Here is a 17017-nt window from a genome sequence, read left to right on the forward strand (position 1 = left end):
CTGGCTTAGCAATCGGATGCTGTTTACACCTGGACGCTCGGTGCTGTCGCAGGTAAGCCTCCCGTCCGGTGCTCCCGGTAAGCACATGCACCCTCGCTCCTTGGCGTGGGCCAGCTAAGCGGGAACCTGCTGTGACCGTGCCGTGACCAGCCGAAGCCCCGCCTGCACAACTCCAGGGCCCCTGGCAGGAGCCGCTAGTTTTTGGAAAACTGTCAGTCATTCTGTGGGTTCCTTCCTTCCTGTTTTCCCTCCTGCACGGACGTGGGTTGCCTCTCTCTGCTTGTGCAGGGAGAGGGGTCTGGGGAGACCTTGACCGGGGAGAGTCCTTGGCAGGGGGCGGGGGGAACCCACAGGGCATAGCCCGTGCAGCTTCCGCGAACCCTTTCGAGAAACACACCCAGGAAGCCCTGGGCAGGGGAGGGCGGGAAGTGGAACCCTGGACCCCACAGACCTGCGCGGGCAGAGGGGGCAGCTACGGCCACACAGGCGGAAGCCCCGGGGCGGAAGTCAGCGTCAAGGTCTAGGTTAGAGCAATCTGGGTGTGTCCACTCCTTGTTAGCCGGGCGGCACGTGGGGTTCATGCGGCCCCGTGCAAGCGTCTGCGCCAAGCCCGGGCTCTTGCTAGGCAGCCCGCCCGTCTGAATCGGAGGCGCGTGGGTCCTACCCCTATCTTTTTGTCTTTCCACTCTATCGTCTCCTGAAGGTCAGAAATCTCCCTGAGAGAACTCGCCTGTTTCTGCTGCAGCTGTCGGATTTCCTGAGGAAAGGAAGAGAGAGGAGCGAGCAGGTGAAGGGGAAGCAGGAAGAGACCCCGCAGCGCGTCCCCCGCCCCGCGACCTCGGCCGCCAGCACCTGGGGTCCCTTCCTCCGAGAGCGTTTTTCCTTTTCTTTTTTTTTTTTTCTTTTTTTGACAGGCAGAGTGGAGAGTGAGAGAGACAGAGAGAAAGGTCTTCCTTTTCTACTGGTTCACCCCCCCAGTGGCCGCTGCGGCTGGCACACTGTGGCCGGCGCACCGCGCTGATCCGAAGCCAGGAGCCAGGTGCTTCTCCTGGTCTCCCATGGGGTGCAGGGCCCAAGCACTTGGGCCATCCTCCACTGCACTCCCAGGCCATAGCAGAGAGCTGGCCTGGAAGAGGGGCAACCAGGACAGAATCCGGGGCCCCGACCGGGACTAGAACCCGGTGTGCCGGCGCAGGCGGAGGATTAGCCTGTTGAGCCGTGGCACCGGCTTCCCTTTTCCACTCCCGAAGAGAACCAGCCCGGGTGACAGTCTCTCCTAAAGGCGCCAGTGCGGGCCATGAATGAGTGACACATCAAAAGCCAGCCCTGATCCGTGTCCTGCTGCCACGGTACTAACCGGCTAAACACACCGGCCAGTTACTCGCTCACAGTTCCGGAAGGCGGCCATCGGCTGGGAGTCTCAGGGTTGAGAATCAGTGCTGTCTGCAGGCTCCGGGGGCCCTAAGTTCCGGCCCTTCCCAGCCTCGGGAACCCGCCCATGTCACCCCAACCCCACCCCCGTGCTGCCACCTTGCCTACCTCTGCCATCCCCACTGCGCTCCCTCGCGATTCCACAGGCCACTCAGGTGAGCCAGGACGATCTCCCGCCCCAGTGCCCTGAGTTTGTTCCTACCTGAACAGTCCCCCTTTCCCCAGGGATAACACGTTCCCGTCCGTCCTGCACAGGGAGCTTCCCTGGGGAGTCAGCCTGAGTGCGCCCTTTTAAGCAGACAGCTGACTTCAGTCATTGCTACAGACCGAGCTGCGTTCCCCCAGGGTTCACGTGGACTCCCGATCTGCGCTGCGTTCCCCCAGGTTCACGTGGACTCCCCGATCTGAGCTGCGTTCCCCCAGGTTCACGTGGACTCCCCGATCTGAGCTGCGTTCCCCCAGGTTCACGTGGACTCCCCGATCTGAGCTGCGTTCCCCCAGGTTCACGTGGACTCCCCGATCTGAGCTGCGTTCCCCCAGGTTCACGTGGACTCCCCGATCTGAGCTGCGTTCCCCCAGGTTCACGGGGACTCCCCATCCACACTGTGACCACGCTGGGAGACAGAGTCTTTCGGAGGCAACCGAGGTTAGACAAGGTCGGAAGGAAGGGTGGGGCCCTGATCCCACAGCATTAGCGTCCCTACTGGGAGCCGGCGCCCCGCCACAGAAACCAGGCCCCCCTGGAGGCCCTGACTGGAGACCTCCCGCCGGTTAGAGCCGGGCCGTGTGTGTGGTGTTGCCAGCCTTAGCTGGGACAGACCTCCAAGCTCGGGGCCAGCGGCCTACCTCCAGCATCGCTTCTCTCTGCCTCAGCGCCTCCTTCACGTCGGCAAACTGGAACTGCAGGACGCTGTGGGCGTGCTTCTCCCGCTCGAACTCCTGGAGAGGAGGGAACAGCGCCGAGCTGCAGGCCGCCGCACCTCGCCGGGGCCACACAGCAAGCGCGGTCGGGTGGGGGTGGCAAGCCAAGAGGCGGCAAAGCTGCGCCCCGCGTCTGGGGGCCCCCTGGGAGCTCAGCATGGGGCTCTCTCCTGCTGGGTCACAGGGGCAGCCTCTCTGCTGACGCTCTGGGACCCAGCCGACTGCCGGCAGCCTGGGGGGCAGCGGGGAGAGCCCCCCCCGGATGGGGGCTGGTTGAGAAAGGACTTGGCCTTGGCTCCGGCCCGCCCTGCGGTCTCCCAGCAGTGCTGGGGCTGCCCTGTCAGCCTTGGGCCCTGTCCCACCACCACCACTCCGGTCCTCTGGAGTCAGACTTGGGGTTCCTGCCCTCCGGACGACACCTACATGAAGGCACCCTCCCACCCAGGCTGGGCTCAATACGGCCCCGCGTGACCCCCCGGAAGGTCCCTCCTCTCTCAGAGTGCAGCTGTCAGGAACTGAACAAAATTCCTCCCCAGTCTCTCAGTCCTGAGCCACACAGGAGGCCGAGATCTGTCCATGGCAGCTTGGCTCCTGACCCTCGGGATGGAGGGGATCTGCCAGTGTTTTCTTAAAAGGACGGTGACACACACGAAGCTTTCTGTTGATGTCAGCATCTCTAGAAACTCGGGACAATATTCTAAGGTTTCGCAGACTAATTAAATTTTTAAAATATGAAAAACCAGTGCTCTTTGCTCCATAATACCCAGAGATCATCACCAAACCAGACTGTTTTTAATTTCAATGAACATTTGCTTCATACTGATCTCATTAACAACAAATTAATTCCAGCTGCTCTTAATGAAAGCTGCAACAAGGCTCCAGCCTCCTCCGAGCTTAATACAGATGTCTGAACCATGTCTTCCCAATCAGCAGAAAATAAAGGGAATGTAATTTTTTAAAAAGATTTATTTTATTTATTTGAAAGACAGAGTTACAGAGAGAGAGAGAGAGAGAGAGAGAGAGGTCTTCCATCCACTGGTTCACTCCCCAGTTGGCCACAAAGGCTGGAGCTGCGCCGATCCGAAGCCAGGAGCCAGGAGCTTCCTCTAGGTCTCCCACATGGGTGCAGGGCCCAAGCACTTGGGCCATCTTCCACTGCTTTCCCAGGCCTTAGCAGAGAGCTGGATCGGAAGAGGAGCAGCTGGGACTCAAACCTGTGTCTATATGGGATGCCGGTGCTTCAGGCCAGTGCTTTAACCTGCTCCGCCACGGTGCCGGCCCCGGGAATGTAATATTTTAAAAAACTTTAATAGTTATGATCATGGTATTAAGAAATAATAAGGGGCTGGCGTTGTGGCATAGTGGTAAAGCCGCCATCTGCAGCGCCGGCACGCCATTTGGGAGCTGGTTTGAGTCCTGGCTGCTCCTTTTCTGATCCAGCTCCCTGCTGTGGCCTGGGAAAGCAGTGGAAAATAGCCCAAGTCCTTGGGCCCCTGCACCCACGTGGGAGACCTGGGAGAGGCTCCTGGCTTCAGATTGGCACAGCTCTGGCCGCTGCTGCCCATTGGGGAGTGAGCCAGCAGATGGAAGACCTCTCTCTCTTTCTCTCTCTCTCTCTCACTCTCTGCCTCTCCTTCTCTCTGTGTAACTCTTTCAAATAAATAAATCTTTAAAAAGAGAGATAATGAACGTGGGGGAATGTGTGTGAACTGGACAGTCCTGAGGCGTCTGTGCCTTCCCCAGGCACCCTGGTTCTCCCAGACACTGTGTTCAGGGTGATGGTGATGATTTCAGCTCACACGTAAGACGCTACAGTTCTCCAGGAAAACCGTCTCTGCCTCCCATGTCGAAATTAGGCATTTCAACATTTCAAGTCCCTGGCAAAGAGCCTGGCATTCCTACTCTGAGGGGCTTACACTTGCTGGACAAGTGGAGAACACGTGTGTGTGCGTGCACGTGTGTACACATTTGCACACGTGTGAAGTTTTGGAGACTCCTCGTGTGTGTGGATTTCAATTTTTCTGGCTCCAAAACAAACCCATCTTTCCATTCTATCTCCCCACGAACTCTGCGTGCCCGAGGGCGCTCGCGTCTGCACCGACGCCAGGGAGCGCGCGGCCGGCACGGCCGCCACGCCGGGCTCACCTTGCTCTTCTCCTCGTACTGCCGCCGGGACTCGGCCAGCTCCTCCTCGAGCTCCAGCAGCATGTCTTTGAGGGTGTCCACCTGGTACATGAAGTTCGTCTTCTCGTTGTCCAGCTGGGCGTTGGACACCATGGCCTTCTTGTACTTCTCCTCCACCTCTGCCAGGGAGTCCTGCAGGGGGACGCGAAGGAAAGCTCAGTGGTGCCGAGGGAGAGCAAGGCCGGAGCAGCCCAGAGTGGGCTCTTTCCTGGAGCAAACGACCAGAAAGCAGCGCCCGGCGGGGGCCCCTTCCAACTCATCAGCTTCTCACTGCTCGGAAGCAGCTGCTGGCTGCGTGCAGGGGTGAGAGTAATTCAGAACGAGCGGGGTCTGGGCTCCAGGGTTCCGCAGCCAGACAATCTCCCCCTGCAGCGGGGCAGGGCTGTTGGCAGATTTCCGGAGTCACCGCCCAGGGTCCGTGACCTGGAGAGAGCAGTGAGTGACCGCTAATGCAGCTGAACACCTGCCCCTCTCAACAAGCCGCCGCCGGTCGACCTGCCGCGGCTTACAAACTGGGAAGAGATTACGCTGTGGATTTCTGACCTGCAGCAAAGCTAAGCAAGCTACACAGCTCTCACTGGGCGGGTCCTGCACGGCCACAGCCCACAGCCCAGCGCGTCCTGCAACACACGCGCGGCAGTGCCCTCGGGTGGCTCATACCCCGACAGGTCCCAGAACAGCACTCGGGGGCAGGGCGGGCGGCGTCCTGGTACAAACCGCCCAGAGCTACGGCGGGAGGGGAAGCTGCGTGGTCAGGCCTCGGGTACGAGGAGGAGCCAGCACGGAGGCACTTGCCAAGCAGGGTGACAATGTCCAGTGGGACCAGCGGTTCCCAAGGGGTTCCACGGCTCCCTCTGTGCCTGAATGGGAGGTCAGGTAAAAGTCGTAATTACCTCCCTGTCAAGAGAGGTGACAAACAGGAAAATGATGAATTCAAGCGACCCAAGCCACCTCTTCCGCTTGGTGCCCTCCGATACTGAACTCAGACTGCTTCTCTGGGGGTCTGGGGGGACGGGGAAGGAAGTGACCCACGCGTGCTGCAGGTGCCAGGAACACAGCCGCCCAGTACTCCCTGCCCCGTCAAGGAACGGGCGCTGCATTCCCGGTCGGCACAGCAAAGTAGCTCCTCGCCCCAAAGCAGGGTGCGAGCGCCCAGGGGAACCCACGATAACCACGTTCAGGTGCTGCTCTGTTGGCACGGTGGCCTGCCTTCGTGGGAGACAGCGGCTGTGTGAGAAGCCAGCCAGCTAAGAATACCTGTACGTAACCACCGTACACACAAGGAAGGGGCCAATGAGGGTCTGTGTTCAGGCTGGGAAGGGCGTGAGCACAGGACATGCACCAGGGAGCGTTAGTAACGGTTCCTAGCGGGGAGCTGCTGTTTTCAAGCACGGGTTCAGAACTGCAGCCGGGAAAACACTGAGCGGCCCCGCGGCCCCGCGGGCTCCTGTGCGACCGGAGCCTCTTCAGGGCCTGCGTGTGCGATCCCTGTGCTCTGCCGGGTCTTCTGAGAGTTAAGCCGGGTTAATACCACAAGCCCACACCTCCACGCTGGTACCTTCATCTCTTTCAAGCCCTGCATGTATTTGCCTTCTACGTCCTGAATCTGGTCCTTTAACTCATTGAGCTCCTGGGGAAACAGCACAAAAAAGGCAAAGGATGTCTGGGGAGAAGTGGACAGAGCACGCACATGCACACACACACATGCACACACACATGCACACACACGCACACACAGATGCACACACAGATGCACACACACAGATGCACACATGCACACACACATTCACACACACAGATGCACACACACACAGATGCACACACGCACACACACGCGCACACACCCATGCACAGATGCAAACACATGCACACACATGCACACACGCACAGACACAGATGCACACACACATTCACACACATGCACACACACACATGCACACACATTCACACACACAGAGATGCACACACCCAGATTCACACACACACACGCGCGCGTACACACACACGCACAGATGCACACATGCACGCACCCACACACGCACACACATGCACACACACAGATGCACACACGCACACATATGCGTGCACACACATGCACACACACTTCTGGGTGGTTTCTGTGAAAGGTGCACCTCACAATATACAATTTTATAAAGTTTAGCTACATCTTGTATGATTTTACGGTTTTTAAAAACCAAGCAAAAGCGCTTCTGCAAGTGGGTGCCAGGTGTTTCACTCCCGGGTAGCAGCCCCTTGAAGCGCTCCTGACTTCCTGCTCTGTGCAAGGCGCAGTAACAGGCCACGGCAGCCATCAGCAAAGCCGCGGCCCTGCAGCCCCTGAGCTCCGTCTGTCCCTCGTCCGTCTCGGTCACCACCAACGCTGGACGCCCACAAGTGCTCTCTGAGCACACGAAGGGCACACACAACCCCGGAGCAGAGACAGACTACGCACTCTGCCTCCAGGTAGGAGAGGGGCGACAGACTGTGCTGGGGCCGCAGGAGGTGGGAAAGCACTGAGGGCCCTGGCACCGGGCGCTCTGGGAAGGGCACTCAGTGAACCACCCTTCTCAGCCGCACGAGACGCAGGAGCTGACAGCGTCGTCACGGTGCCCCCGCCCGGCCTCGGCAGGCGCTTTCATCTGTTCTCTCCCCTCCTGGGCGGGTGCCACCCAGCTGCTCAGACACCACCACTGGGTGTCTGAAGTTCTAGAAAACTCCAGCAATGAAGCCAGTGGGACTCATTCCAGCACCCCGCCCTGGCTCGGCCCTCAGGAGGACACTGGCACCTGGTCTCAGTCCCTCTGGCCCGCCCTGCTTGCAGGTGCACTGTCCCTAAGTCACAGTCAGAGCTGTGCCGTTTCCCTCGCACACGCAGGGGCTGTGACCGAGTGCCTGGCACATCCTGCGAACCGAGGACGTAACCCAGAAGGACCAGCTCCGCTGGGAGAGAAACAGAAAACCAGCGCCCGATGTGGACGTCTACTAAAGGCATGATACGAGAGAGGACAGGACGCCCTCTGGGCCCAAGGCGAGGACACGCAGAGGGCAAGGCCCTGTCGAAGCAGGGTCAGGAACAGGAAGTAATCCCACATCTAAGTTTTCCCAAATGTGGACTGAATTCTACACACGCTGGGCATACAGACGAGATATAATCAGCGCCAGTAGGGTAGGCCCGGGCACTGAGCAGGCGGACAGGGCGCCATGTGCTCCCTGCTGGGCTGGGGCTAGTCAGTGCCATCTCCCTGATCTCGGTGTCACGGGAACACCTTGTTGTTTTGTTTTGTTTTGTTTTTGTTTTTGTTTGTTTTGACAGGCAGAATTAGACAGTGAGAGAGAGAGAGAGAAAGGTCTTCCTTCCGTTGGTTCACTCCCCAAATGGCCGCTACGGCCAGCACTGCGCCAATCCAAAGCCAGGAGCCAGGTGCTTTTCCTGGTCTCCCATGGGGTGCAGGGCTCAAGCACCTGGGCCATCCTCCACTGCACTCCCGGGCCACAGCAGAGAGCCGGACTGGAAGAGGAGCAACTGGGACAGAATCCGGTGCCCCGACCGGGACTAGAACCCGGTGTGCCGGCACTGCAGGCGGAGGATTAGCCTAGAGAGCCGCGGGGCCAGCCGAGAACACCCTGTTTTAGGGGAGGCAGGTGAGACAGCACGGAGGAGAAAGATCCGGGCTTTACGGACTAGATCTTTCCTTGGAGAACCGATTTTCACACAAGGTTCTTTTGCATTGTAAGCGAGTACAGTGTCTTACCTTAATTTCCCTAATGGAGGCCTCGGTGTCGAGGGAGATGGAGGTGTCTCCGCTTCCTCTCCGGGAGGACGTCCCGCCCAGGGAGGCCAGCGTGGCTGCGGACAATCCCGGCATGTTCCGGGATCCCTGGAATGTCGTGAGGAACAAGTGTGACTTCAGAGAAAATCAAATTACTACCAGTCGAACGGTGCCCTGTCTTCGCTCTGATTCAATTCCCCACAGGGTCTTCCAGGGCCCACGGACAGCAGTAAGGACAGTTTTCCCAGAGGCCCCTCATGGACGCACTGGGGTTTGTGGGGAGTAACCTGAAGCTCCGTGGCCGGGCCCGTGGTAGAAGCCTCGTCCACAGGAGTCCACACACAACCTGGATGTGAGTCCCCTGGGGACTGCTCAGGGCCCGAGACATCACGCTCCCCATTCCAGGCACTCACAGAAGGGTCTGGTCCCTTCCGCCCGTAACCAGGGGCCCTGCAGGTCTATGGTGGGATCCCACAGGGCCCACAGAAATCCCTACCTTCTCAGCAAAGTCCTTTTCTGGTCTCTCTTCAACCTGCAGAGGGAAAGGACACATCGTAAAGACGTAAGAGCACTTCACTGACAATACGCATGACGGGAAGAATAACACATTAGCTCCTTCGTAGTTAACAAACTGAAATGCGGGACTGAGTTTGGCTTTTCCCATCTTTCCCACGTGGGTGTCTCCCTGGACCCCGCCCCTCATCTCAGTGGGACCCAGGGCGGCCTGCGGAGCTCTGAGGAGGGTGTGCGTGGGCGCTGAACCCCGAGAGGGACCCCTGGACTTGAGGACCAGACGCCGCGCCAGCACGTTTCCTCCTCCTCTGCCCAGCCCCCAGCGAGCGGCCACGTTTCTTTCTGTCCCTCCGTTCCCTGAGCCACTGAGGGCTTCAGGGGTTGAGTCTGTCCCCGACTCCCTGGCTGGCGACAGTCCGGCTATCCTTCAGGCCTTCGAGCCTCCTTCCTGCAGCTCAGACGCTCGCTGATCTCCAGGGCACATCAAAGACCCGTGCGGCAAACGCAGGCCGCTTCTCAGTGCAGCAGACTGGGAGTGGCCTGGGCCGCCGCCGCCACCCTCGCGTGCTCACACGGCAGCCGGCTCAGGCAGTGCTCTGAGCAATCCTGACCCCACTCTGTCACGACACATAAGCCGGGTGACGCTCACGGTCTGACCGCAAGGGCAGTGATGTCCAACAACCGCTTGCCGTCTTCTCCCCACCCTGAGTCTGTGCTGGGCCAGACGGCCACATCCTCCCCCTCCCCGCTCCGGCATCCCCCAGCCTTGCCACCCTCCTCCTGCTTCCCAAGTCCTCAAGTCTTCAGCTTCCTCTCCAAGGACCAGACACCTACAGCAAGTGTTAGGGTGACACAACACAGTCGCAGCTCGTCAGCTGACAACAAATGGAACCTCCACAATGCTGCACCGGTACAGGAACAGGCAAATCCCCAAATCAGCTTTAGCTCAGGACGCCAAGATCCAGGGCCTTCCGCTCAGCAGCTCCGAGTGCAACCCCAGGGTCTGGCGCCCAAAACCTACCACGTGGTCTCTGGCCTGCCCACACTCAAGTCTTCAGCATAACTTCCTGCTCTCAGCTAAGTGTGCTAAACCGGCAGAGAGACCACAGCCTCCAGGCAGGAGGGGCGGCCCCCAGGGCAGGGGGGCTTGGCCTCGCTCCTGGGTCTGTCATAAGCCCCTTGCATGGTGTTCTCCTGCCCGGGGCAGCCCCTGCTTTCCACGGGGTCATGGGCCCTGGGGTCTCACGTGGCTCTCCCGCATTCCCTGGAGCCTGTGAAGCCGGCTCCCTCTCTCCAGCAGGACCACACCAGCTCCTGTTTGCTAACGGGTGGGCGATCCCGTGAGACGGCCTGCCCTGCAGGAGGTGGAAGGTGGAGAGGGCTTGGCGCACTTGCCTCCTGGGAGGGCGCCCGAAGCCTGGCTGCTGGCAGGCGGCGGGAGCCCCGGGCACATTTCCCCCCACCCCGCCTTCTGCCAATCAGGTAAACTGCTCCTGGGTGTGGCCCAGGCCCACCAGGAAGCGACCCTAGCTACGTGACCTTCAAGCTCACTGGAGAGGCGTATTGGCGCCAGTGTCGTTCTGTCCTATAGAGTTAGTGTCGCCCTGATTTGGTTACGCCCCTTCTGCCTGCCCTTTAAAACCGTACGGGGTTGTTAATAAAGAGGACGTGCTCACCAAAGCCTGTCCCCGGCGCTTCTCGTGGAAGAACACCATCGCCCACTGTCCCCGACGGCGCGGCCTCGCAGGACCAGTCCGCACTAACGTGTGCTTAGGATGTGTGAAAATGCACGTCCGGTACTTGTGCCTTCGTAGAGGTCCATGCCACACCCGCCTAACTGCATATTTCGGGCACTGAGGTAGCCCTGGCCAGCCCCGCTCCAGGTTCCGAGTCTGATGACAACCTGACCGTCTCAAGTGCGGTTCTTTCCTCCACTTGGCAATAAAAATATTTCTCAAACTAAAACTTCAGGGCTGGGGTTGTGGTGCAGCCGTGGAGCTGCCACTTGCAGTGCCGGTATCCCATATGGACACCAGTTCAAGTCCCGGCTGCTTTACTTCTTTTTTTTTTTTTTTTTTTTTTTTGGCAGGCAGAGTGGACAGTGAGAGAGAGAGACAGAGAGAAAGGTCTTCCTTTGCCGTTGGTTCACCCTCCAATGGCCGCCGCGGCTGGCGTGCTGCGGCCAGCGCACTGCGCTGATCCGATGGCAGGAGCCAGGAGCCAGGTGCTTTTCCTGGTCTCCCATGGGGTGCAGGGCCCAAGCACCTGGGCCATCCTCCACTGCACTCCCTGGCCACAGCAGAGAGCTGGCCTGGAAGAGGGGCAACCGGGACAGAATCCGGCACCCCGACTGGGACTAGAACCCGGTGTGCCGGCGCCGCAAGGTGGAGGATTAGCCTAGTGAGCCGCGGCGCCGGCCCCGGCTGCTTTACTTCTGATCCAGTTCCTGCTACGGCCTGGGAGAGCAGCAGCAGATGGCCCAAGTGCTTGGGCCCCTGCACCATGTGGGAGACCTGGGAGAAGCCCCAGGCACCTGGCTTCCGATTGGCCCAGCTCCAGCTGTTGCAGCCATATGGGGAGTGAACCAGCAGATGGAAGATCTCTCTCTCTGCCTCCGTAACTCTGCCTTTCAAATAAATAAATAAATGCTTAAAAAAAAACTTCAAAGAACTAAGGAAAAGTAAGTTACCCAGCCCCAACTCTGCTAGGGAGTCCACTCACTGGACCTCCTGGGCCCAAGGCCTCCATTCCTTAGAAGAAACTAGTTTGCAGAACCAGTATTAATGAGATGAAAATCAAGAAGCCTGGGGCTGGCGCCGTGGCTCACTTGGCTGATCCTCCACCTGCGGCGCTGGCATCCCATATGGGTGCCAGGTTCTAGTCCCGGTTGCTCCTCTTCCAGGCCAGCTCTCTGCTGTGGCCCAGGAAGGCAGTGGAGGATGGCCCGAGTGCTTGGGCCCTGCACCCGTGTCAGAGACCATGAAGAGGCACCTGGCTCCTGGTTTCTGATCAGCGCAGCTGTGGCTGTGGCGGCCATTTGGGGGGTGAACCAGTCGAGGGAAGACCTGTCTCTCTCTGTCTAACTCTCTCTGTCAAAAAAAAAAAAAAAAAAAAAGGGCAAGAAAATCAAGAGGCCGATTTAACACCAGAGGGACACGGATGTCCAGCTGAAGGACTGGCAGGCCCCCATGTCCTCAGCCCGCCCGCTGCTGTCCAGCCCACTGCAGCCCGGGCAGAGCTTCTGACTTCTCACCAGCAACAGGCAAAGGCCGAGCGCAGCCAGGAGGCCCCAGGCACCCACGTGTTCACCTACAAAGACCTGCACCCACAGAACAAGGCCCCTGCCCAGGTTTTTTTTTTTTTTTTTTTTTTTTTTTTTTTTTTTTTTTAATTTCTTCTAAGAAAGATGGAAAAGAACAGACACCAGACCAAGAGACACTGGTTTGGGCTGGGGCCAGGAGGCCTCGGGTGCATCCCTGTCTGCACTGGCACTGGACTCTTTTAGACTCTGCTTGCGTAACCTGAAAAATGCCAAACAAAGGAGAAAGCTCCCGAAGCAGAGCTTGTTCTTCCTGCGGTGCTTCTTTCAAGCCGCTGCTCTCAAGTCCGTAACAGACTCAGAATGAACAAATGTGGAGCAGGTTCTTCAGTGGAGTCAACGCAAGGATAAAAATCTTCTCTCTCGGGGGACCGGCACTGTGGCATAGTGGGTAAAGCCACTGCCTGCACTGCCAGCATCCCATATGGGCACCGGTTCAAGTCCTGGCTGCTCCACTTCCAACCTGGCTCTCTGCTGTGGCCTGGGAAAGCAGTGGAAGATGGCCCAAGTCCTTGGGCCCCTGCACCCACGGGGGAGACCCGGAAGAAGCTCCTGGCTCCTGGCTTCAGACAGGCCCAGCTCTGTCTGTTGCGGCCACTTGGGGAGTGAACCATCGGATGGAAGACCTCTCTCTTTCTCTCTCTCTCTCTCTCTGCTTCTGTCTCTCTGTAACTCTGCCTTTCACATAATAAATAAATAAATCTTTACAAGAAATTTCATCTCTCACAGAAATGCACACTGAGCCAGTCTTTACATATTAAATTCCATTTTGTTTGCTTCTTGAGAGGGACATGCGAGTGTATGTGCCAGCTTTTCTTAAGTATAAGGAGTCCTAGGAGGGGCTGGAGCCTGGGCAGTGGGTCAGGCCGAGAGAGGCTGTCGGGCAGCTAGACCCCGCTCACAGAGCACCCTGAAACAGCCCCTGAAACACGGGGACAGGTGAGCAAGTCAGATGGTGTGCCTAAATTTGACATAAATCGCTAAATTTTATTTCTGAAAATAACTGAGAAATTGAACACAAGAAAGGACTGTTAAACACTGTCAGGGTGGCCACAGGCCTGGTATTGGGACCACTGTGGCAGGGAAGCCACCAGAGGGGGCTGTGGAGCACAGCGAGACCCAAGGGATGCCATGGCTGCCGCTGGGCGGAGAGGGTTCTGGTCCCTACCAGCCTGGGACCTGCGGTAGGGCCACCGGACTCTGTGAACATCGTCCCCACCACGGACCAGCGTGGGATGAGCCAACAGACCCTAACACTGATGTGGGACAGGCCACCAGACTCTGTGACCATTGTCCCCACCACGGACCAGCGTGGGATGAACCAACAGACCGTAACACTGATGTGGGACAGGCCACCAGACTCTGTGACCATTGTCCCCACCACGGACCAGCATGGGACGAGTCAACAGACCCTAACACTGATGCGGGACAGGCCACCAGACTCTGTGACCATTGTCTCCACCATGGACCAGCATGGGATGAGTCAGCAGACCCTAACACTGATGTGGGACAGGCCACCAGACTCTGTGACCATTGTCTCCACCACGGACCAGCATGGGACGAGTCAACAGACCCTAACGCTGACGTGGGACAGGCCACCAGACTCTGTGAACTCTGTGGGGCGGACAGAGCACCACGTATCCTACAGACGGTTGGTTTTAATTCTCTTTTTCTGAGTAAACATTCTAGGTGTGAGTGAAGAATTAATTCAAGGCAACAGGTATATAAAACATGTCTATCATACAGGCACTATTTAAAATTGATAGGAAATAGTCACTTCTAAAAAATGTCTATGGAAATTTAGTTCAAGGCAACTCCATCACAAGCAAATGCTGACAGCAGCTTCTTGCCCCACCCCCCCACGTGGTGTGCTGGGGGGTTACGTGGCCATTTGGGATGCACACATCTCGGCTCAAAGTGCCTGGTTCCCATGCTTCTGTTCCAGCTCCCTGCTAACGTACCTAGGAGGCGGAGGCAGCAGATGATGGCCCAAGTGCTCAGGTCCTTACACCCAGGGCAGAGACCCAGAAGGCGTGCCTGGCTCCTGGCTTTGACCTGGCCTAACTCCGGCTGTTGTGGGCATTTGGGGAATGAACCAGTGGATGGACGATCTCTGCCACTCTGCCTTTCAAATAAATAATCTTTAGGATGCTTCAGTATGGTACTAATTCCAACCCTCCGGCGAGGTGCCCCAGCGTTTCCCACCTGGAGTTCCGCAGACACGACATCTGGGGAGGTTTAAAATGCCAGGTGTCCCCCTCATCACCTGCGGGTCCGGAGGGCGCAGGGTGTGGGACCCTGGCAGGGCCAGGCACGGGGAGTCTTTTCCTCACGGTGTCCCTGACTCTGCGCCAAGCAGGAAGCATGCTCACCAGGCAATGTCACGGCACAGCCCCTCCCAGCCATGACTGGACACAGCGGACGCTGCTCAGAGAACACTGGTCAAGGGGCCATTCTCCTTCAGATGCCAATGACAGAAAAATCTGTCACCAGAGTGGCAGCTTTGGGTCTTAAGTCCAATCTTAGACACGCTCCGAGAACTCTTTTAAAATTTGTTTTACTTTTTACTTATTTGAAAGGCAGAGTTACAAAGGAGGAGGAGGGAAGGAGACAGAGACAGACAGATGAGAGAGATCTTCCATATACTGGTTCACTCCCCAGATGGCCTCAATGGCCAAAGCCAGGAGCTTCTCCCTGGTCTCCTACATGGGTGCAAGCACTTGGGCCATCTTCCATTGCTTTCTCTGGTGCATTAGCAGGGAGCTGGACAAGAAGTGGAACAGCTGGGTCTTGAACTGGAACCCATATGGGATGCCAGCATTGCAGGCTGATGCTTAACCTTCTATGCCACAATGCTGGCCCCATCCATGAATTCTCTCTAAGATTTATTTATTTGAAAGGCAGAGATACAGAGGGAGGGAGAGAGAGAGAAAGAGAGAGAGAGAATCTTCCATCTGCTGGTTCACTCCCCAAGTGGCTGCAACAGCCGGAGCTGGGCCCATCCAAAGCCAGCAGCCAGGAGCTTCCTCTGGGACTCCCACGCGGGTGCAGGGGTCCAAGGACTTGGGCCATCTTCTACTGCTTTTCCAGGCCACGGCAGAGAGTTGGATCGGAAGTGGAGCAGCTGAGTCTTGAACCAGTGCCTATATCGGATGCTGGCATTGCAGGTGGCAGCTTTACCCGCTAAGCCACAGCGCCGGCCCCCCATGAACTCTTGTATTCACGACTTGAGACTCGTGTTCCCACCTGGGCCTGCCTCCTTGTGCAGCACACAGCACCAGGCACAACGGTCTCTTGTTTCTCTGCTTCAAGCTGGCAGAGACCTGAGCTCACCACGCAGGAATTCCCACGGCGACACAAGGACCTTGGCTGCACTTAGGACATTCCTGCCAGGTGCCTCATGCCTGTGGCGGCTCCCCTGGGTGGATCTGAGAACTGGCGACAGCTCAGGAGTGTTGGTTTTCCTGGGCGCAGCCGCTCTGCTGGGGTGTGGCTGCAGACGCCAGGTTCCAGCTCCCTCATGCACCTGCTTGCGGCTGGCACTGCCACAGTTAACACTGTGTGTGGCCATGACCCTCGGCCCAGTGTGTGTGTCCTGTGAGTGCAGAGAGGGGTCTGCGTTTGCTCACACAGCCCCCGTGCATGGAATATTCTAGGTGCTCAATAAACAAGGGCAGGATGAATGAGTGAGCCACCACCCCCTCGGGGAGAAGATTCCAGATGTACTGGAGAAGAAAACACAGCTCATCTGCAGGACAGGGGAGGGCGCCAGTGAGGCGGCCCAGTCTCAGGTCCTCCCTGCACTCTGGGCAGCAGCCGGGGGCCGGGGGAGCTTTAGGTCTTGACCTCGGTGGTGCTCTCTGGACAGGAAGACATGTTTGTTTCCTCAGCGTGGGATGGACAAGCTATGGTTTCCTTCACCCTGGTTCCTTGTGCTCCGTGCCAGCCACCTTTGCGACACAGCTTCCGCCCTAATGCACGGGAGACAAGCTGAGATGTCCGGCTTCCTAACCAGCACAGGGCTCCCCGCAGAGCCTCAACTCCTGCCTTCCTCCCCCAGGAAACCCCGTCCTCTGTCCCCCAGAGGGGACCCAGATGAAGCAGCCAGGCCAGGAATCATTTCCCAGGAGCCACTGTGGCTGCAACAGTGGACAACTGAGCAGTGGACAATGCCAGCAAGAAGCAGCTGGTTGGCCTGCCTCATTTTGGGGGTTATTTTTCTTTAATGGTGTGACTTCCCCTTTCCAGTTCCAGCTCAAAAAGCTTATGCTGGGGGCTGGGGCGTATGGCATAGCAGGTTAAGCTGCCGCCTGCAATGTCGGAGTCCCATGGGTACCGGTTCAAGTCCCACCTGTTCCACTTCTGATCCAGCTCCCTGCTGGATGTGCCTGGGAAAGCAGTGGAAGATGGGAAGATGGCCCCTGCCACCCACATGGGGGACTCGGAAGAAGCGTCTGGCTCCTGGCTTCTGTACGGCCCAGCCCTGGCCACTGAGGTCATTTGGGGAGAGAACTAGCAGATGGGAAATTCTCTCTCTCTCTCCCTTCCTCCCTCTCTCTAACTCTACTTGTCAAATAAATAAATAAAATCTTAAAATTAAAAAAAAAAAAAGGTGGTTTGCCCCTGGCCTGATGTCCAAAGCCAGGAATGAGAGCTGTGACATATCTGAACCTGAGCCTTGTATCTCCCTGCCCCGTGCTGCCAGCCATGTCTGGCGTGCAGAGGCCAAGTGGAGGGTCGCCTGCTGCTGCCTTGACCTGCAGCTCTGCCCTCCTGGGAGGAGGCCCAGGGTGCACCCAGCCACCCTGCTCCTAGCCAGCAGCAGGGCCAGCACAGCACTGACACTCTGTGTTGTTCCAGCCCAACGTAAACACACACA

The 17017-nt window shown here is 57.9% G+C and overlaps 1 protein-coding gene across 50 annotated transcripts in view; it reads right to left on the reverse strand.

Annotated features, from left to right (window-relative positions):
- Window positions 1-17017, reverse strand: part of LRRFIP1 (LRR binding FLII interacting protein 1) — a 129239-nt gene that overhangs the window by 17666 nt on the left and 94556 nt on the right. For 35 of the 50 annotated variants that reach the window (XR_007916266.2, XR_011387040.1, XR_011387039.1 and 32 more), the window contains 6 exons: window positions 8803-8838; window positions 8289-8414; window positions 6095-6166; window positions 4498-4668; window positions 2278-2370; window positions 665-757 (listed from right to left, as the gene is read on the reverse strand). Coding sequence is in view for 46 of the 50 variants with exons in the window: in XM_070069992.1 (XP_069926093.1) it covers window positions 665-757; window positions 2278-2370; window positions 4498-4668; window positions 6095-6166; window positions 8289-8414; window positions 8803-8838 (591 nt within the window). In the remaining 4 variants the exon portion in view is untranslated. The remainder of the gene's footprint in view (window positions 1-664; window positions 758-2277; window positions 2371-4497; window positions 4669-6094; window positions 6167-8288; window positions 8415-8802; window positions 8839-17017) is intronic. The other 15 variants (XM_070069998.1, XM_070069990.1, XM_051838212.2 and 12 more) reach the window with 4 other exon arrangements.

Source organism: Oryctolagus cuniculus, chromosome 3 (genome assembly GCF_964237555.1).
Source record: "Oryctolagus cuniculus chromosome 3, mOryCun1.1, whole genome shotgun sequence".
Lineage (NCBI taxonomy): Eukaryota > Metazoa > Chordata > Mammalia > Lagomorpha > Leporidae > Oryctolagus > Oryctolagus cuniculus.